Here is a 22,595-nt window from a genome sequence, read left to right on the forward strand (position 1 = left end):
AGTGGTTAAGCGACAATTTTAAAAAGTAATATCACGTTTGAACAGACGCTGAATCGCTTGTTAATTACATTTTTTGATTAAAGATCTTCTGTCGTTTAATGTTTGATTTCCTCTGATGCCCGGATATATAGGCGATCGGAATAAAATTTGCTGCGTTGTAACAGAGAATTCGGTCCAGTGACATTCGTGATCCATGACATATATTATAGATTCCAGTTTCCACCGGAAACATATATATCATGTTACTTCTATGCATGAGATACCTACGATCGTATAAGTATCGGAGAATCATACGTCCCGACATCATCGAACTAACGATTCTAAAGAACGACTCTCACCTGAAACAGTTGCGGTTTTACCTCTGCCGGTCGTACACGTGTTTTACTCCTGTCGTATCAACGCCGAAATTTCCTCTGTCTAACAAACGGAAAGTTAGCCATTTTGTACGTATATAATTTTATCTAGTACGTATGACTATTGTCACAACGAAATGACAACGATTTTAGAAAATGAGTATCACTTCAGATAACAATAGAGACCGTTATCGCGTTTTATCGGTTGATAACTCGATTAATAGATTCGAGTAGATTTCTTGTAATATCGATAATATTAACAATTTCTCTCGATAGAGTAGCTAGTCTCTTCCAAAGTATTATCGTATAATATATAGTAAAGAATTATTTTACATTTGATTATATTATATTATATTATAATATAATGTATTTATTATAAAATTATTTATAATTATATAATATTTATAATTATATTGTATTATATAATATTTAATTATTTAATTATATAATTTTATTTAATAATAATATATATAATTATTTAATAATTATATATAATAAATAAATAATAAATAATTATATATAATAAATAAATAATAAATAATTATATATAATAAATATTTAATTATATATAATAAATAATATATATAATTATTTAATTATATAATTATATTATATTATAATATTTATTTAATTGTATTATATTATATTTAATTGCTGAATTTCGCGAAAAATTTACACAAGAATTCATATGACATTGCACGTAAGCGCGTCGTTTGTTTAATAATTTATTTTTCCTTTCATAATAGGTAGATAAGAAAAATAGTGGCGCTCACGAAGAAGAACGACTTCTTCGGTTAGTTTCAAAATGACAAGATATCGAAGTCTGTTGAACTTCTACCTGCTGGGTTACGTTTGTTTGTTCGAACTTGTCGCGGCCGATGCACCAGCGGTAAAAATTAAGAATGGCACGTTGTCGGGTTTGACTATGAGGACAAGAAAAGGCCGAGAGTTCGCCGGATTTCGAGGGATACCGTACGCGCTTCCGCCCCTTGGCGAACTCAGATTCGAGGTAAATTCAGCAATTTCTTTCAACATTCTCGTAAGTTTAATACGTATTTAGTTTAGATTAAATTAATCTTTAATCAATTACTTCAGATTAATTTGGTTTAGATAAAAATCGTATTTAGTTTAGATTAATTACTTTCATAATTTTTGTTTTCCCATTAACCTAGAGTAAAATGGTCAAAATGACTAATTTATAATTTTCCATAGAAAATCTTATATATTTTTAACGAAAATTTTATATATTTTTACAGACTTTAGTCACTGTTAGTGACTGAAATATACAAATAGAAGCTTGTGGTATTCTACATTGTGTCATAAATTTTTTTCCTTTTCCATGCAGTTTGATTTCGTTGCTGCAAACTTTTTTACTTTTATAGTCACTCTAGTTCTCCATTTTGTCGTAAAACTTTTTTACTTTTATAGTCGCTCCAGTTCTCAATTTTGTCGTAAAACTTTTTTTTTCGTCACTGAAATATCTCTTTGCATGAATATGCAAAGTTCGAAATAAAACAACTACTTTTGCTTGGCGTTTTCACCGTTTCGCGAGTGATAGGTACTTTTTCAGCAAATGCGTTGATGTATCGACGACGAGTACAATGAGGTTCACTATAAATTACATATATGAAAGATCTTTCAGTAGATACAATTGAATTATATAAAAGTTTCTCTGATATTTTCCTCAACGTTGTCCATTAAATATGCCTGAGTTCTCGATATTCGACTGTAATAAGTTAAGCAGGAGTTTCAAGAACGCATAACACCATTATTTTTACCTAAGAGCTAAAAACTTATTTCTCACAAATGCGTCGAATGATACAACTTAACATATAGTTACGACAGCCAGGCGAGCACATTAAACTGCCTGTACAACTTATCGTAGATTATGTGCAGTCACTTGGGCTTGTTATTTATGCACATCATATTCATTAATGTGATTGCGTTTATAGTACTGTCTTCATTCATATTCAATATTACTATTACGTTTTTCACCTATGTCTCTGTTTCGTATAAAAAATACCTTTAAGTTCTAGTTATAAAAAACATTAGTTATGTGATAGTTATATACTAGTTATATAATATATCAAGAAAAGAAAAAACATTTAACTCGTTTGTATACATGCTCACTAAATCCTGATTAACTTCTTAGTTAATTGTGGTGTCGCTTTCACACTCGTCAAACTAGTTAGAACTGGTCGAGTTTAGTCTCAAAATGTTCTAAAACGTCCAATGTATTTACAAACGTGTTTTATTTTCCGCAAAAGATTTAATTTAACCTGTTGCGTTGGCAACTGGGTTCGCGGACCGTAACGTAAGCCCAAACTGTACACAATGACACGTATAGCTTTCTTTTTGAACTTGGAATGATATCACTGAATAGAAATTACTAAGAATAATAATATAAACAACAATAATAATAATAAATTTATTATTTGTTTTGCCTGGGTCATATTTAAATATACTTAAAACTAAAATATTGCAACTTTGGCACGTCATTCCAGCGCAAGAGGTTAACAAATTGTAATTATTTAGAGCTAGTCGTTTTAGTTTTAAAATATTTAGAACTAATCGAGTCTAGCCTCAAAATGTTCTAAAACGTCTAATATATTTACAAATATGTTTTATTTTTTGCAAAAGATTGAATTTAACCTCTTGCGTTGGTAACTGGGTTCGCGGACCGTAACGTAAGCCCAAACTGTACACAATGACACGTATAGCTTTCTTTTTGAACTTGGAATGATATCACTGGATTGAAATTACTAAGAATAATAATATAAACAACAATAATAATAATAAATTTATTATTTGTTTTGCCTGGGTCATATTTAAATATACTTAAAACTAAAATATTGCAACTTTGTTACGTCATTCCAGCGCAAGAGGTTAAGTAACAAATTGTAATTATTTAGAGCTAGTCGTTAGTAGTTTCAAAATATTTAGAACTAGTCGAGTCTAGTCTCAAAATGTTCTAAAACGTCTAATCTATCTACAAATATGTTTTATTTTCCACAAAAGATTTAATTTAACCTCTTGCATTGGCAGCTGGGTTCGCGGACCGTAACGTAAGCCCAAACTGTGTACACAATGATATGTAGCTTTCTTTTTGAACTTGGAATGATATCACTGGATAGAAATTACTAAGAATAATAATATAATAAACAACAACAACAATAATAATAATAATAAATTAATATATTTATTATTTGTTTTGCCTGGGTCATATTTAAATATATACTTAAAACTGAGAAAATTTTGCAATTTTGGCACGTCATTCCAGCGCAAGAGGTTAGGTAACAAATTACTTTCCTAGCGCGACGAGTATTGCACAAGAAATTGTCATTTATTCATAACGCTGAGCATACTCGTCATTCACTCACCTAAGAGTTTAATAGATCAAAAATTTCTATGTTTCTGTCACAGACAGAGTAACAACGTTTGTTTATAGGCACCAAAACCAGCAGCAGCTTGGAGTGGAACACGATCAGCCAAAGAAGACGCCCAGATATGTACCCAAAGGAACATCTACACCTACGACGACATGATCGTTGGCGGCGAGGATTGTCTTTATCTGAACGTCTACACGCCGAAATTGCCCACCGAAGACGACAGACTGAAGGGAGGATATCCGGTTATGATTTGGCTCCATGGCGGCGGATGGGTCACTGGCGCTGGCCACTCGGAATTTTATCACCCGAAATTCTTATTAGATCACGATGTGGTCCTCGTTACCGTGAACTACAGGTATCGAGAAAAAGCTTTCGTGTTCAATCGATATTGAAATTAATAGTTCCTTTCGACAGGCTCGGGCCACTTGGATTCCTGAGCACGGAGGACACGACGTGTCCCGGAAACAACGGGCTAAAGGATCAAACAATGGCTTTTCGATGGGTGCACGAAAATATAGCAGCCTTTGGCGGTGATCCAAATCGCGTGACCATTTTCGGGGAGAGCGCAGGCGGCTCCAGTGTTCATTATCACATGATGAGCGATTTGTCGAAAGGTGAGTAATTTGTCCAATGATCGTGTCTGATCAATTGTGTAAAACACGCGATATCTTATTGTCAAGTCCATCCGGATGGAAGAGGAAAGGAAATCGCAGAAGAGGCGATGAACAAGCTCGAAATTGCACAATAGGAAAATATACAAAAGCTGGGAAGAACCAACAGTCATAAATGGTTTTATACGTCAGAACCTGCGTTGCGCCATATCTGACATAATTCTCATTCGAGAGAAGCATTGGAAACCAAAATTTCGTAACAGATAGTATCAGTCAACGCATAATTTGAATGAATTATCGCTTATCAAAATTCCCGGATAAACGGCCGTTTTGCATTCGAGATTAGCTGAATATGAAAGGGAAACACGTAGTCTAGAAATGACCGCTCAAGGTTGGAATTGACAGAAGAAAAAAATCTGATCTCGTTGTCCGCGAAATTTCACGGTCGTCGCGTTAACGATCTGCTCTCGTAAAAAAAAAGAAAAAAAAAAAGATGTTGCATAATATTTTCGTACGTAATTCAAAAACAGGACTTTTCCATCGTGCGATCTCGCAAAGCGGCACCGGCCACTGTCCTTGGGCCCTGACAAGACCAGGCTCGGCGAGCAAACAGGCCGCGAAGATGGCCAAACTTTTGGATTGCCCTTCGAAAAACTCGAAACAGCTCTTGGCCTGTCTGCGCACGAAAGACGCCGTTGACATTATCGCGACCGATCGTTCCTTCCAAGTAAGTGCAATTTTCCTGTCCGTCATTAACTCCTGGAAGTTTGCTCGAAAACGACAGATTACATAGAGAAGAAATGTATTGATAATTCAAAATTAACTTCTTGCGCAGGAATGACGTGCCACGCACGTCGAGAATATTTCGCCCAAAATTGCAATATTTTGTCAGTTTTGAGTTTTATATTGAAATATAACCCAGGCAAAAAAAAAAAAAATAATAAATTTATTACTTATTAAATAATAAATTTATTAATAGTTCATTAACTTATTAATAATTTGCTTATTAAGTAATAAATTTATTAACAACTTGTTAATAGTTTGCTTATTAAATGATAAATTTATTAATAGTTTATTAACTTATTAATAATTTGCTTATTAAATGATAAATTTATTAATAGTTTATTAACTTATTAATAGTTTACTTATTAAATAATAAATTTATTACTAATTAGTCATTTCTATCCAGTGATATACCGATGAATTCAAAAAGAACACGAATTGTTGAATACGGTTGGGTCACTCGTTATGGTCCGCAATCAAGTTGACGGCGCAAGAGGTTAATTAATGAAAAATGAAAATTATATAATGTTCCAATTGAAACACGAATTCCATGAAATCGAGTTAGATAAAAAAAAAGATTGATCCATTTGCATTTTATATTCAATTATTTTAACAATAGAAAAATATAGTCCTATAAAAAAATTATTATTTGAGAAATATAAATGTCTTGTGATATTCTGAAGTAATTAAAGTAAATGTATCATTTCACTATAATTAAATACTTCAGTTAATTTTGGATGTGATATATCAATTTCAGTTGATGAAGAAATAATCATATAGAGAAAAAAACCAATGACACCCTGAGGTGTTATAATTTCTAGTTTAAATTACAGTTTATCGCTGGCAATTGATCATTCTTCGATGCTTTGATCAATATATCAGTACGTTCGCCTGTATCACATTAAACGTGATAACCATATATATTTCAGCTACATAACAGGTATCCGTTCGGTTATGATTCGTTCTAATTAATCATTTTGCGCTAATAATGATACATATTCCACTTCCTTTGTTGAACACACAATAGGCAAACTGGTACAATTAATACACCTTTCTATCTGGCGATACATATCTTTTGCGATATCTGTCACAGTTATTAATTGATATCATGCCTCGACATTGAAACCACGTTTAAAACTACGTAAATTAATTCTTATTATATAAGTAACGTAGCCACGTTACTTATATGTTATACGCATGCCTCTCGATAACTGGAACGAGTAAAAATGCAGCCACTGTGTGTATTATGGCTATTTCGTAACGTGTAATGGCTAACTAGACACGTCTTACGTTCCTACATTTTCCCGCCTCGATTTTTATGCATCACTGACGAATGTTTCTCATTCATTATCATTGCGTACCCACGGTAGGTATTTTCAAACCTCCCGAGCGAGTTTTTCCGTCTCGGATGTTTGTTTTCCTCGTTACAGATGCAAATAGGTCTGACAGTTATGCTCGTATGCAACGCGAGATGTACTTTGCTATTATGATAACCGCGATTTACGTATATTCATATTCAGTTACGAAACTGAAGTTAAACCGGCTAAAAATTAAAAAACCTAACCTAAACTTTGCGATGGCAAACTCGTTACGTAGAAAAAATTGGAAAACCTGCACGACGCGCATCATTATTCACGCATGCGCAATGTCTTACCGTCCTAACTTGTCAACTGGGGAAACCAGTTTTGTCTCACGCTGTGCATAGTCAATCATGTGTACGTTTTATGAGACAAACAAAGATACTTTGGAAGAAATTTTCACGGTTGAGACGAAAATGCGAGACGTAGATAGAATTGGGTACGGCAAGAAAGTGTGTGCTGTGGCCCAGGACCGAAAGAGAAAGTTCATGCAAATGAAACGAATGAATTTGAAACAGAATTTTCTACCTTCGAGACGAGACGTTGCACGTGCGAACGTGTTTTGCCGTGGAGAGTGGCGCGTTAACCTTGCTTGATACTTTGACGCTGTGATTTCTCTCCTTCTTAAAATCGCACGATGAAAAAAAAAAGGAAAAAATCAAACGACGAAGTAGATTTAAGTTATTATCGCCGTGCATTGAGGAAACTCGAATCTTGAACGTTTTGAAAACTGAGACGCTGCGATTGCTCAAGGACGTACAATGAAAAAAAGAAAACTCAAGTTATTATTGCCGTGCATTAAAAAAAGTTCGAGTCTTGAACATTTTGATAACTCGTTTGGAATGATACAATAATGTAACAGAGTGCAACTTTCAACCATACAGTATTCTAACCATAGTAATTATAAAATTTTGCTAAAGTAGGCTGTTTTTACTTTCTGTTAGGTATTTAGTTACTCTCCAATGATACCCTTCAGACCTGTAATCGAACCTGTCCAACCTGGTGCTTTCTTGACGGGAGAACCCGCATTTTTGACCAAGCATGGACATTTGCTGGATATACCGTGGATGACAGGGGTCACGTCCCAAGAAGGAGCTCTCAAAGCACCAGGTAGCACTATGTGTCCAGTTTTAAACCTCAACCATGCTAAACAATAATATGATAATCAAATAATTTAATCAAATAATTAATATAATAATATATAATATATAGTATATATATAATTTATTATTAGTATATTATATATAATATATTATATTTAATACATTATATATTTTAATATATTACTAATATTAATGTAATATATTATTTATATATTATGTATAATTTAATGTAATAATATATAATATAATTATAAAAATTATAATTGTAATATATTTATAAAAAAATTAATTTAAAATATAAAATATAAAATATTACATTAAAGTGTATAAAGTATATATAATTTAATATAATAATATATGTAATTTAATATAATAATATATAATACAAAATATTGGTATATTAAAGTTGCTCTTACAACGTACAACTTCACGGTTGCTATAAATTCTTGATTTAAATTCTCAGTCTAATTTTCTTTCGTTAGGATTGTACGGACGAAAGAACGGAGAGTTGGTTAAGAAGTTGGACAAGGATTTTTTGAACATCGCACCGATAACGTTGCTGTTCGAACAGACATGCCCCGAGGGCGAAATGAAACGCGTGACTTCCGAAATACGAAAGTTCTATTTCGGCGAGTCACCGATCGACAATTCCACACGATTCAACCTGGTCGACGTGAGTTCTTCAGCCACGAAGAATTTTATCTCTGAACAAACAAATTTAAATATCTCGTTTTCCTCGCCTGAAGGCGAAACTTAAGGCGAGGAGATTGAAAATGATCTGACGGATCTGTAATTTTCTACAATTATTTTTGGAATGTGATAACAGCGACTAATGGTATCCTTTCTCGTTACAGTAATATCGCGTGTTTAACGTACCTAAACGTACCGGTATTTTATACATATGTACAGGGTGATTCACGTGATTTGCACACCTGAAAGTTTTAAATTATGAAATACAATAGAAATTGTTTAATACAATAGTGGCATGATTTTAAGGCAGGCAGAATATAGCGTATCAATCTTTTGTTGTGCGTTAATGGGTTTCGAAATTTTCAAGGTCACCTCTATCTTTTTTAAATTAAACTATATATTTTTTGAATTCTAAGTAAAAGAAAAGTATTAAGTCACATTGGTACTAGACCTGATAGTTAATTTTTATGATCATTAACGTCCTTGGAAATTTTGCAACTCACAAAAAATTGATACGCCACATTTTGCTATGCAACTTTCGTATTAAACAATTTTTTCATTGAACGCATAACTTGAAAGTTATTTCATTTTTTGTGCAAGTTACGTGAATCACCCTGTATATATCTATCTTATATTGTAATCGGTCAGATCTCTTTACAAAAAGGAATACAGGTAATTGTCAGATAATAAGAAGAAAAATTAAATCTTTTTCTAACGAAGGCAAGAACTCTAGCAGAATTTTAAATCTCAAATTTTGAAGTGTACGTTTAGTATTGAACGATCGAAATATTTTACAGATGTACAGCGACGCTTGGTTCACTTACGCAGCTCACACCGCGATACGCGACTATTTTGAGAAACAGTCATCCCCCATCTATTATTATTATTTCGCCTACAGAGGAAGCGCATCGTTCAGCAGGATATTCGGCGATCGCAACCAGAATTACGGTGTGTCGCACGCGGATGAGCTTCAGTACTTGTTCCCCGTCGGGGAACAATTGTTCAAAGACACGCCACTGAGCGAAAAAGATCACGAGATGGTCGACATTATTACGAGCATTTGGTACAACTTTGCGAACTCTGGGTAAGTTTCTTCGATAAGATTACACACACACACAGGTACAAACGAATTTTGTATAATTAACTTTTTATAATTTTAAAATTTTGTAATTTTATAACTTTGTAATTTTATAATTTTATAATTTTGTAATTTTGTAACTTTATAATTTTATAATTTTGTAACTTTATAATTTTATAATTTTGTAATTTTGTAACTTTATAATTTTATAATTTTGTAATTTTGTAACTTTATAATTTTATAATTTTGTAACTTTATAATTTTATAATTTTATAATTTTATAATTTTATAATTTTGTAACTTTATAATTTTATAATTTTATAATTTTATAATTTTATAAATTTGTAATTTTATAATTTTATAACTTTATAACTTTATAATTTCGTAATTTTATGATTTTATAATTAACTTTTAGCAATCCTACGCCAGAAGTGTCAGGACAGATACCCAAATGGAAACCCGTGAGAACCCGGGCATTCGAGTATTTTCACATAGGACAGGACGACGTTCGAATGTCGGAGAATCTTATACCGGAGAGAATGAAGTTCTGGGAAGATTTGCCGATACGAGCGGGCATTGACAACAATGGCGTGCTCAATCAACAGAAGGACGAATTGTAACACGTGTGTCTTCGTTTGGAACTGCGTACGTGTCGTCGAGGATCGTAAAATCTAACGTGCACTTTAGACACGATCGTCGCACGTCAACGGAGGAGTATTGAAGAAAAACAACGCGCACGATCGTATCGAAGTCACGTGTCGGAGAAACTCGTTAAAAGTGAAATGTAATATGAAATACAACCAGCAGTTCGCCATTTGCACGCACACGGTGAACGTGTTACTTATGTATAATACATATATGTATATATAAACGTTTTTTAGCATACATATTCGTACACAAATACGCAATGTCAGATAACGTTTGATCAGAAATGTGCATTGTTAGAAATAGAAAGTAACAAGCCGTTTATTTTGTATTCGAACGCCTCAACGTTCCTACTCTTTCCTGTTGGCCTTCCTTCGCTTCTCATAGTCTTCGCGTCGAGTTTTCGTCGGTGTGGAGTCGAAGGTGATCGGTAACTGGAACTTTGACGGTGACAATTGCACGGCCATGCAAGCTATGGAGTAATTTTCCGGGTAACAAGCCTGGAATATCTCGAATCTGCTCTTGGACAGTTGTTCGTACGGCAGTTGATACAGCGTTTGAAAATCCAACCTGTTGGCTGAAAGCAGGTCTTAGGAGATAATCTAAGCCGTAAGGGGGAACGTACCGATAGTTTGGGCAGCGTCGGAAGTGAATTGTCCGACGCAGGCAGTGGCGAAGTAGCTGGCCCGAGCTACGCAAGAACGTAGCAACGCGGTGCCGACGCCGTTGTTTTGATGATCATGCTTCACACAAAGCACGTCGACGCACACGAATCTGTCAGCGTTCGTTACCTCGTAGAACCGAGCTTTTCCAACGACGTGATTTCTCAGCAACAGAATTTGATGCAGTGTCTCTCCTTGCTGCGGACGGAAAGAAGATTATTTCCACGAAAAAACGCGATAAGTTTAACCACTTCTGCTGGCAACTGATTGCGGACCACAACGAGTGACCGTGTACAATAATTCGTCGCATTCTTTTTGAACTTGTCGGTATGATCTCGCTAGATAGAAATTATTGAGAAGTAATTTAACAAATTTATTATTTGTTTTGCCTTCTTGGATTCTTCTTAAATATACTTTAGACTGAGAAAGTATTGCAATTTTGGAACATAAAGTTCTCGACATGCGTGGCACGTCATTCTAGCGTGAGAGGTTAACCACTTGCGCTGGTATCTGATTGCGGACCATAACGAGTGACCGAACCGTATACTGTAATTGGTCGCTTTCTTTTACTTTTGAACTCGTCGGTACATCACTGGATAGAAATTATTGAGAAGTAATTTAACAAATTTATTATTTGTTTTGCCTGGGTTCTTCTTAAATATACTTAAGACTGAAAAAGTATTGCAATTTTGGGACAAAAAATTCTCGACGTGCGTGGCACGTCATTTCAGGGCAAGAGGTTGACAGCTTAAGCGTCATAAACGTGTCTGAACCTACGTTTCAATCTCTTCCATTCGCGTTGCAAAAATAAATGTGCGATCTTTACTAAATTTGCTAACCAGTAAAATGAAATTAAATTAAATTAAATTTCTTTGTTGACAACTTACAATTAAAAATTTCGTCCTTGAAGAGGTTGAACGACGTTTAATTCTAGTACTTTTGCTAAAATTAATTTCAATTACGCGACATAATGTCGCATACTTCTGTCATAGTTAACGACGTTGCCCATACCTCTTTCTTAACGAACCACTGGGATTTTTCAAACGTCGAGGCAACAAGCACACCTACAAGATCATTGGTCCCTTCTTGAAGGGCACAGAAGCTGATCGCCTGCTCCATTTGTTCGAAGACCTTGTTCGTGAACACCTTCACGGACACGGCGTCGTCGTACAAACCGACGGCCTTGAACAACGGCTCCGTTTGACAGAAATGGGTCTGAAACACGAGTAATCCTGCTCTGATTAATCTGAAGCTTAACGTTTTATAGTTATCCTAGACAATTTCTTCGTAGTATTGATCTCTCACAGGATATACATAAATATAAATGTATAAGTAAATTGAGAAAGAAACAAATTATTGATATACAGATAAATATTTTAATATAAAAATATAATCTACTTAACTTACATAAATATATATATTTACAAATATATCATGGGAAACATTAGAATATAAGTATATCATAATTGAATATATTATAGTATTTATATTTATATATATATTTAAATATTTATAAGTATATCATAATTAAATATATTATAGTATTTATATATATATTTATGCAATGATGATTCGAACAAAAATTCGCTCTAAAGTTTAAATTATATCTCCTAAACTTTTACATTAATTTTAAATTTTATCTTTTAAATATCTTTCAAGCTGTACTTCGGACGACGATGTACTAGTACAAAGTGCAGCGCTTGCAGGTATCTATTTAATTGAAGGTCGATGATTCGATAACCGGCCGACACTCTCTCCCACACCATAGACGCATCTGAAGAGGGTGAATCATCATACAATCGTAACTTCTTCAATGCCAAAATGCGAAGCCTCAACGTAATGAGATCACTTTCCTTGATCGAGCTTCGTTTCTCACTCCAATCGATCGTCGCTTTCGTACTCTTCCGAATAAACATGTTGCACACAAATCGTATTTCATACGTCTTATTTTGATACTTTCGTTGCTCGAAGATCTCTCTGACAATCGAATTTCAACTAGAAATTTCACCTTCGCTGATTCCAAACTGGCAACGACACGACAATTTTGAAGTTGCTCTGTATCGAACTCGATACAGCCAGATATCGTTCGCAGGCACACGTACATGTACAAGGGATCTTCATAAATTTGTTTACACAGTCTTCTTTTGGAAGAAAATTCTCCTTTTAGAAAATTTACGGTGCGTCGAATCTCTCTGAAATATGAGTCTATCGAGAATGAACGTGATGATGGAAGAGAAAGACGAGTACACGCTAGAAGCGGAGGCGCGAATGAAGGCTCCCCTCGAGTGGTACTCGTCGGCCAAATGTAAGATACTCGACCTGAAGGAGCCGCAGTACGACGAAGCTTTACGTCTGATTAAAGTTCAGCTACAAGATTACGGAGTAGCAGTTCTGTCACGAGATTCTGCGAGAAGTTGTAAGCTCCTTTCGACGTCCACAGCGCCACTTCTTTCGCGAGGAGTCTATGTGCAAGGCGTCCTCATTGCTGGAAGACAAAGCGTCCGTAAACGATTACCTAGCGCTCGTGAGAACGTGGTTGAAGGAAACGACGAGCCTGGTCGCCACCAGCCTTAAATCTGGCCGTCTGATTGGCGTAGCTGTCGCGCGAATCAACAGCAGCCCTGAGAAAACTGACACTTACCATCGTGTTCAGGTATCTGTATCTCGATACTTGCTCGTTTGCTTACTTACAATTGCCAGTCTGTCAGCCAGTAAATCGTCCAACAAATATCCTTTTTTAATCTGATTTTAATTTGTTCGAAAGGAGAGTTCTAAGGCGTGTTAACAATTGCCTAATAATATAACATTATTAGTTAGTATTAGAAAGTTAGTGTTAGTTAGTATTAGGTGGTTAGTATTAGTTAATATTAGTTATCATTAGGTAGTTAGTATTATTAACATTACTTAGTACTAGTTATATTAGTTATTAATACTAGGTTAATATTAGTCAGTATCAGGTGGTTAGCATTAGTTAGTATTAGTTAGTATCAGGTGGTTAATATTAGCTAGTGTTAGTTAGTATCAGGTGATTAGTATTGGTTAGTATTGGTCAGTATCAGATGGTTAGTATTAGTCAGTATCAAGTGGTTAGTATTAGTTAGTAATGGTTAGTATCAGCTCGTTAGTATTAGTCAGTATTAGTTAGTATCAGGTGGTTAATATTAGCTAGTGTTAGTTAGTATCAGGTGATTAGTATTAGTTAGTATTGGTCAGTATCAGATGGTTAGTATTAGTCAGTATCAAGTGGTTAGTATTAGTTAGTAATGGTTAGTATCAGCTCGTTAGTATTAGTCAGTATTAGTTAGTATCAGGTCGTTAGTATTAGTCAGTATTAGTTAGTATCAAGTCGTTAGTATTATTAATATTCATTATTATTAGTCAGTATTATTAATATCAAATAGTATTAGTATTAATATTAGTTGGTACTAGTATCAGGTGGTTACTATTAGTTAGTATTGGTTAGTATCAGATGGTTAGTATTAGTTAGTATCAGGTGGTTAGTATTAGTTAGTATTGGTTAGTATCAGAGGGTTAGTATTAGTTAGTATCAGGTGGTTAGTATTTGTTACTATCCGGTGGTTAGTATTAGTTAGTATTGGTTAGTATCAGATGGTTACTATTAGTATCAGGTGGTTAGTATTAGTTAGTATCAGGTGGTTAGTATTAGTTAGTACCAGGTGATTAATATTAGTTAGTATCAGGTGGTTAGTATTAGTTAGTATCAGGTGGCTAGTATTAGTTAGCATTAGTTAATATCAGATGGTTAGTATTAGCTGGTATTAGTTAGTATCAGGTGGTTAGTATTAGTTAGTATTATTAGCATTCGTTAGTATTAATCAGTATTATTAATATCAGATAGTATTAGTATCAATATTAGTTAGTACTAAGTGGTACTAGTATCAAGTGGTTACTATCAGTTAGTACTGATTAATATTAGTTAGTATTATTAATATTCGTCAGTATTATTAATATCACATAGTATTAGTATTAATATTAGTTGGTACTAGTATCTGGTGGTTAGTACTAGTTAGTATTATTAGTATTAGTATCCGATGGCTAGCATTAATTAGTATCATTAATATTAGATAGTATTAGTTAGTTACTAATATTAGTATTACGTGATTAGTATTAGTATTAGGTGGTCAGTTTTAGTTAGTATTATTAATATTAGTTAGTATTAGTATTTCTTTTTCACGTACATAGATCATCGAAGGGTCAAGCTTGCGCAAGATCATGCATTTGCTGAACACGTTGCTCAAGCAAACGAACGCGCACGAAACGTTCGGCCACCAGGAATATCTCTGCATCTACGTTCTCTGCGTGCATCCGTCTTATCGAGAGAAAGGCGTGGAGACTGCGCTCCTGAACGCGTGCGTGCAACTAACGGTGGCCTTAGGATTGCCAGCGATCGGTGGCCTTTTCACCTGCGGTGCCAGCCAGGCAACGGCGCAGGATACAGGCTTCAGACTTCTTTCGGAGATCCGTTACAGCCAGTGGGTCATCAACGATCGAATCGTGTTCGACGATCCAGGAAGGGGGAACTATTCGGCCGCCTTCATGGGCAAGCTGATACCGCCGGGAGAGCGATCGGACCAAGATGAAACGTCGTCCGTCGATTCTGCAAGCAAACAGGAAAGCTCGATCGTTTGGAAGTAGGATCGTTCAAGGTCGTATGTGGTAGAATATAGTACTCGCGGTTATGATTGAATCAGTTGCAACCAGAGTGCCGGATTGCGTCGTTCCTCGGAAATCGTTACTGTAGAAAAATAAACGTTTCAATTAACGATGCGAGAGAATTTAGAATCACCAAATGCTTTGTGAAGAAAATTGCTAAGAATTGAAGAGAAGTAGAAGAAAGGAACTAAGAATCGTTGGTAATATTAATTAATAAAATTGATATAGGTGCTGTGTAATAATGAACGTGCAATATGTATTAGTAACTAATAAACGGCTTGATAGAATTCTATTAAAAATTCTGTCTGAAACATTTAAATGTAGTTTGCAAGAAATGAAAAGTTATACGTCACTTGTATTACGTCCGGTGTTCCGATTTATTTAAGTAGAATTTTTACATCCTTATATATGCACTTTGTTGTAAGTCAAACGGTATATAAGAAAATAGCTCCAAGCTCAATTCTAAAAGAGCTCGCAAATTAATCCTCTGAAATATAGTTTTTTTAGCTTAAAAGAAAATTTGTGGGAGTTGAAATGCCAGCGCCATTTCGACAGAAGAGTATAACTAAAATCCACTACTGTTTTCGTCGCAGTACTGAGTTCCTTGTTTATTACACCATATACATCTATCCTTATTAAACATTAAATTTTTTACTTGGACACGCATATTCCTGCCATCTGTCAAATCTGTTTAGAATTATCTGGCGAGAAATGTGGTGATGATAATTCCTGCTTTACCGACAGAACTAACGATAACAGAGATAGACGAAGAAAAGAAAGACGCACGTGAAGATTCGTTGGAGGAACACGTCCAGGACAGGATCATTCGTTGTTCATCAGCACTTTGTGTTCATAAAATTTTAAATAAATTATACTTTATTCTACGTGAATTAATAAAAAGGGAAGAAACCGTGTGCTGCCATCTAACGGATTTTCCATTTCAGCCTTTTAATTTCGATCAGATACAAATGGCAGCACTCTATAGAGTAATGTAGTAATTATGATGATAAATAAATTAATATCACAATACGGATAAATAATAACTTCGTAATTAATTTTAGTAATTTATACAAATATTATTAATGTAACAAAATATATAATTATCAATGATAAATATCAAATAACGAAGATTAAATAATGAAAGTTAAATAACGAATGAATAATTAACATGATGATTGCGGTATATATAAATTTCTGTAAATATTTCCATGGTGATATTAAAATTACAAACAATTTTTAAATATTGTATTGTTTATATAAAATACACATCACGATGGAACGATTTAATGAACATAGATGTCGTTAATCTAAATTCTTCGAGGTAGAGGTCGCTGCAATAACGATATATTGTAACGACCGTTACCTCTGCAGAATTGAGATCAGTGTCATCTACTTTCGCCCAATCGTTTTCGCCGAAAGGTGCTTCGTTTCTTTCAATTTGTTGTACGGTGATTGGATTAAATTACCAACAACATACCGTACCTATAGGCTAGAAAAGCACAATTGTGCGACAAGGACAGCAATAAATTTTAGTTTCACCGTTTCACCGCTACGTGACGCTAGTGCTTCCAATGTTTACGAATCGATCAAATTTTCATTCTCAAAAGTGTCTAATCAAAAGAATCAGTGTGTATACTTTTTGAATCGTATCTTTCGAAATAAATGCTTAGCTTTCGTTCTATATTTCGCACGATTTACAAACGGTACGTATGAGAATTTGGAATAGAATCTCGTGCTGAAATTTTACATTTTCACGATCACGATTAATTTGCATTATCCAACAGCATTTCAATGTTAATCCTTTCAACTGTGTCCCCTTCGATTTCGAGCCAAGTTTCGAACGTAATTTATTTACAGGAAAATTATTGGAAAAATTGTTTGGACGAACGTTTTCGATTTAATTTTAGAATTTTAGTCATTTCTTAGGTCAAACGATGCATGGGAAGAGAGCTTAGGCTATAATTAGTCAATTATAATTAAAAATTAGTAAAACTTTGCGTTGAATAGAAGCGTGGAACGAAAAGATAGTCGCACACAGCAGTTCTACGTGATCAGACATGAGAAATCGTGTATCATCCGTTATATAATCGCTAATTGCATTATTATACCCAACATAAATGACGAATTACACGACAAATAATAAAGACTGATTAATTTGGTATTCTGTCACAAACGAGACTGTGCACATTGGCGTACTTTTAACTGTAGAATTCTATATCATTTTCTCACTTATTATTCATAGAACAGTCGAAGGTTTTTTTTCTTAACCACGATCACGGACCGAGATATATGAAGGCCAGCGACGATTTCATGGTAGAATACCTGCATTACCAATAGCCAATATTCATTTCCACGGAATGAATAATTAGGGACAGCGATTTTCATTGTCAGATGGCAGTGGAGCCAACTGGCACGGGTGATACCATTTTCCAAGAATTTCCCGGGGGTCCCTTTTGGACACCCTTTCCTCGTTCATCCCCACTCTTGCCGTTACTTTCGAATTCAGTGTACGAGGGATCGTGAGGGATCGCCCTACGCGAAGGGTGGCTTTGTCGAATGGAGTTTCTCCCTACGCACAGGACGGGAAACCATAATGCCGCCCGGGCAAAGCCGCGCCATTTTGTAAATCAAAGAACCAAAGTGGCTGGCGATGAAAATTCTCGACGTTCCCGCAATAATATTCATTCAACGTTCGTTGCCAGAATTTGGCAAAATTCTGGAAAAACTACTACGTGAGAGAAAAATATCCGATTTGTCAGGAAATGTTCGATTAAAAGGAAATTAATGTCATTTCCCCTTCTATTGTCATCTTTATAAAAATTGATGTTATTCTGCAGTTTTGAATAACATTTTTTCATATTGTGATTTACGTTGTCATCTCCCTTCAACACAAAGTATATATAGTTATGGATTATTAATTTGTCCTAACGAAGATGTATTCGAATTGTCTGTTTAATTAGTGCAGCTCTGTATATATACGATCGCGTGGTATAAATAAGAAGGAAGGGAGGAATATCGTTTTCAGGGGCAACTGTGAAACAAATGATTTCACTGTTGTGACGAAATGTTTATCTTTCTACTCTCAGTCACGCTTATCTAACTATTCTTCGCTATTAGACGAATATATTTCTGGTCGCTTGCGTAACGTTGTCACCTATACTTTTACAGTGTTTTCTTATCGTTAACACGTTACAATCTTGCTTTATCTGACGTTAGAAATTACAGCTGAATCTATCGAGCTGAATACCTCCGACGAGAACTTTTGTTTTTCGTGAGACGTTGAACGTTGGAAATTTATAATACACACAAACTGAACTATATACATAAATGTATGTGACTTTGTTCGAATCTCGAGGGATAATTTTAATACAATTCTGATAATTCCGATAATAACGATCGATTAAATTGAATTTATAATCGTGTTTAAGTTGACAAGTATGTGTATATATTGGGTGCACAATTGAAATAATAAAATGTCATTCGACCTTAAAATTTAATAAACAAAAATCGAAGGAAATAGAGTATTTCTATCAAACGAGCAGTTGTAAAGTTCGATTGTTCACACTTGTTCGTCCCAATCAGTGGCGCCGTCTACAGCTGACAACTAGGCGAGTCGTCGTTTCCTTTACCGCCATTTTCTTTTACACGTGCAGTTAATCTTTCAATTTCCCTCCCAGCGAATTCCACAAAAATACCTTCGAACCATTCGTTCACCAAACGATGTCTATTCGCATTTCTATTTGAAAAATCATTTTTTCCACGAATTTGTAAATATTACAGGTTAGTGCATCAATCAACAAGGAGGCTCTCACACGTCCAGTATATATAGAGAAACAAAACGATGGACAATCGTTGGACAGTCGGTTTGATTTAGTTAAAACGTTCCAAAGAGTGTGCCTCGTACATGAATTCGAAGAACGAACAACGAAGGTCAACTAAGGGCCTGTAGCCTTTGGTTATTAAGACTCGTTTAAGAACACTCTGAAATTTGTTCGCCGAGACTTGTGCTCCGATCGCACGAGCATTGTAAAAACAAAGATTCGATATTATAATAATATATATATCGATATAAAAGAAATATAGAAAAATAGAGAAATTAATTGAATTAGGTAGATGTAAAAAAAGTACAGAGATAATTTAAGATCAAAAATTATACAGGTTAATTAAATTAGGTGGATATAAGAAAATACAGAGATTATTTAAGATTAAAAATTATAAAGATTAATTAAATTAGGTCGATGTAAAAAATTACAGAAATTATTAAAGATCAAAAATTATACAGATTAATTAAATTAGGTGGATATAAAAAATCGCAGAAATTATTTAAGATTAAAAATTATACAGATTAATTAAATTAGGTGGATGTAAAACATTCACAGAGATTATTTAAGATTAAAAATTATACAGATTAATTAAATTAGGTGGATATAAAAAATTACAGAGTTTATTCAAGATAAAAATTAGAAAGATTAATTAAATTAGGTACAGATAAAATTATAGAGATTACTTAAGATTAAAAATTATGCAGATTAATTAAATTAGGTGGATATAAAAAATTACAGAAATTACTTAAGATTAAAAATTATAAAGATTAATTAAATTAGGTGGATGTAAAAAATTGCAGAAATTATTTAAGATTAAAAATTATACAGATTAATTAAATTAGGTGGATGTAAAACATTCACAGAGATTATTTAAGATTAAAAATTATACAGATTAATTAAATTAGGTGGATATAAAAAATTACAGAGTTTATTCAAGATAAAAATTAGAAAGATTAATTAAATTAGGTACAGATAAAATTATAGAGATTACTTAAGATTAAAAATTATGCAGATTAATTAAATTAGATGGATATAAAAAATTACAGAAATTACTTAAGATTAAAAATTATAAAGATTAATTAAATTAGGTGGATGTAAAAAATTGCAGAAATTATTTAAGATTAAAAATTATACAGATTAATTAAATTAGGTGGATGTAAAACATTCACAGAGATTATTTAAGATTAAAAATTATACGGATTAATTAAATTAGGTGGATATAAAAAATTACAGAGATTACTTAAGATTAAAAATTATACAGATTAATTAAGTTAGGTGAAAATAAAAAATTTCGAATAATCAAAGAGCGTAATACAACAATTAACTGTTTCTTCAGCAAGAAACTGAGAAACCCTTTTCTCATTATCACTTATTCACTTGATAAAAAATATTTTGTCCATTTTGAGTTACTTTAGCTTGAAATAGACTAAATAATATTTTTACTCTTTTAGTATTTCGGCCTGGTCGAATTTTTCACGTTCGCTCTCAATTCAAGATATGCCGATATAATTCGTCTCGCGTTTATTCATTTTCACATTCATAGAAACTACAAGAAAAGCAAAAAAAAAAAAAAAATACTAACAATCAAACTAACATTCAAAGGATGTCACATCGAACAATTCTTTTTCCACTAAACTACATACATAGCAGCATGTTCATGTAAGATTTCAGATCGAATAGTTTCCATTCTCTTTACATTTCGCGGATGAAAACTTCGCCAGCTTCGTTTCCATCGGCAGAAATAAAATCGTCTCCTCACTTTCGAATTTTTTTTCACGTTTACGTTTTGCAGTGTTTGCTGCTCGATCGGTTCTTCTTCGACACTTCCGAGGAAGCAAAACGCTGGTAAGAACTGAAGATCCGAGAGCCAGAGGCGTTGCCACTGGCAACCGATAAAATTTAAGAAGACCCTCTTGATCCCTTTTCGACGAAACTTTTCTGGAATTTTTGCCGGCTCGTTACTCCTCGACAAGCTCACGGTCACGGCGAAATAATCGTGACAGGAAAAGAAGGAAGAAAGAGGAACGCACATTGCGACCTTGTTTCGCTGTAACGTAAATTGTTCATCGATGAACTATTAATCTTTTAAAATGACCGCCAAGATATTCAAATAAACACCGATATTTCTCAACAGTGGATGTTGAATCTTGGGAAATTTAGCAGCAGAAAAGAAACAAAGGAAATATTGTTCTAATAGAATGTAGCGGACGTAGAATGTAGAATTTTTTTCGGGCTTGGACCTTTCCTTTACCGCCATTAATTTCGAATTTTCGCTATCGCTATCATAGGTGCGAGCAGTTTACGTCAATTGTTAAATACGATGTCACTCTATAGAATCGAAATACTTAGGAAGATACTTATTAATCATTAGTTATTTTGGTAGTGATAATAGTTTTAATTTAATTTAATAGTAATATGTAATTTTAATAAAAGTTATATTAATAGTAAAAATAAATTTTAATAGTAATTATACGTAATACGTAATTTTAATAAAAGTTAATTTAATAGCAATAATGATATTAGTTATTTTAATAGTGATAATAGTTTTAATTTAATTTAATAGTAATATGTAATTTAATAGTAGTAATATGTAATTTTAATAAAAGTTATATTAATAGTAAAAATAAATTTTAATAGTGATTATACGTAATACGTAATTTTAATAAAAGTTAATTTAATAGCAATAATGATATTAGTTATTTTAATAGTGATAATAGTTTTAATTTAATTTAATAGTAGTAATATGTAATTTTAATAAAAGTTATATAAATAGTAAAAATAAATTTTAATAGTAATTATACGTAATATGTAATTTTAATAAAAGTTAATTTAATAGTAATAATGATATTAGTTATTTTAATAGTGATAATACTATATTATAAGTTATTTTAATAGTAATAATAGTAATATAATATAAGTTATTTTAGTAGTCATAATAATAATATAATATAAGTTATTTGAATAGTAATAATAATAATAATATAAGTTATTTCAACAGCAATAATAATATATTAATAATTTTAATAGTCATTATATAAATATCATAATATAATATCAGTTATTTTAATATTACTTAGTAGTTATTTTTAACCTCTTGCGCGGGAAACTGATTTGCGGACCATAACGAGTGACCGAACCGTATACTAATCTTTTTCCCCGCGTTCTTTTTCTTTTGAAAATCGTCAGTACGAAATCACCGAATAGAAATTACTAAGAAGTAACAAACTTATCATTCGTTTCGCCTGATTTACATTTAAACATGCTATTTGAAACTGAGAAAATGTTGCAATTTCGGGCAAAAGATTCTCCACGTGCTCTCATTCCAGGTTAATTGACTAAAAATCGGAAATATTGCAACAAGCTCAGCGTCGCTGATATCTAATGATTCCAATTATAATTAGAATTAATTAAATATCTAATTATAA

The 22,595-nt window shown here is 33.3% G+C and overlaps 3 protein-coding genes across 3 annotated transcripts; 2 read left to right on the forward strand and 1 right to left on the reverse strand.

Annotated features, from left to right (window-relative positions):
• The first annotated feature begins 277 nt into the window (after positions 1 to 277).
• Positions 278 to 10,334, forward strand: LOC122536018 (venom carboxylesterase-6-like). Its single transcript, XM_043668031.1, has 9 exons — positions 278 to 443; positions 1,100 to 1,362; positions 3,802 to 4,097; positions 4,157 to 4,356; positions 4,884 to 5,080; positions 7,439 to 7,604; positions 8,080 to 8,270; positions 9,085 to 9,371; positions 9,781 to 10,334. The coding sequence occupies exons 2-9, from the start codon at positions 1,159 to 1,161 to the stop codon at positions 9,983 to 9,985; spliced, it is 1,746 nt and encodes a 581-aa protein (XP_043523966.1). The 5' UTR covers positions 278 to 443; positions 1,100 to 1,158; the 3' UTR covers positions 9,986 to 10,334.
• LOC122536020 lies at positions 10,279 to 12,588 on the reverse strand. Its single transcript, XM_043668033.1, has 4 exons — positions 12,319 to 12,588; positions 11,684 to 11,944; positions 10,636 to 10,870; positions 10,279 to 10,587 (listed from the first exon to the last, which is right to left on the reverse strand). The coding sequence occupies exons 1-4, from the start codon at positions 12,586 to 12,588 to the stop codon at positions 10,361 to 10,363; spliced, it is 993 nt and encodes a 330-aa protein (XP_043523968.1). The 3' UTR covers positions 10,279 to 10,360.
• Positions 12,589 to 12,871: 283 nt separating this feature from the next.
• Positions 12,872 to 15,618, forward strand: LOC122536019. The gene is made up of 3 exons (XM_043668032.1): positions 12,872 to 13,033; positions 13,113 to 13,325; positions 14,876 to 15,618. Exons 1-3 carry the CDS (start codon positions 12,872 to 12,874, stop codon positions 15,326 to 15,328), a joined length of 828 nt encoding a protein of 275 aa, XP_043523967.1. The 3' UTR covers positions 15,329 to 15,618.
• Positions 15,619 to 22,595: the final 6,977 nt, after the last annotated feature.

The sequence above is a fragment of the Frieseomelitta varia genome, unplaced genomic scaffold (genome assembly GCF_011392965.1).
Source record: "Frieseomelitta varia isolate USP_RPSP 00005682 unplaced genomic scaffold, Fvar_1.2 scaffold_792, whole genome shotgun sequence".
Lineage (NCBI taxonomy): Eukaryota > Metazoa > Arthropoda > Insecta > Hymenoptera > Apidae > Frieseomelitta > Frieseomelitta varia.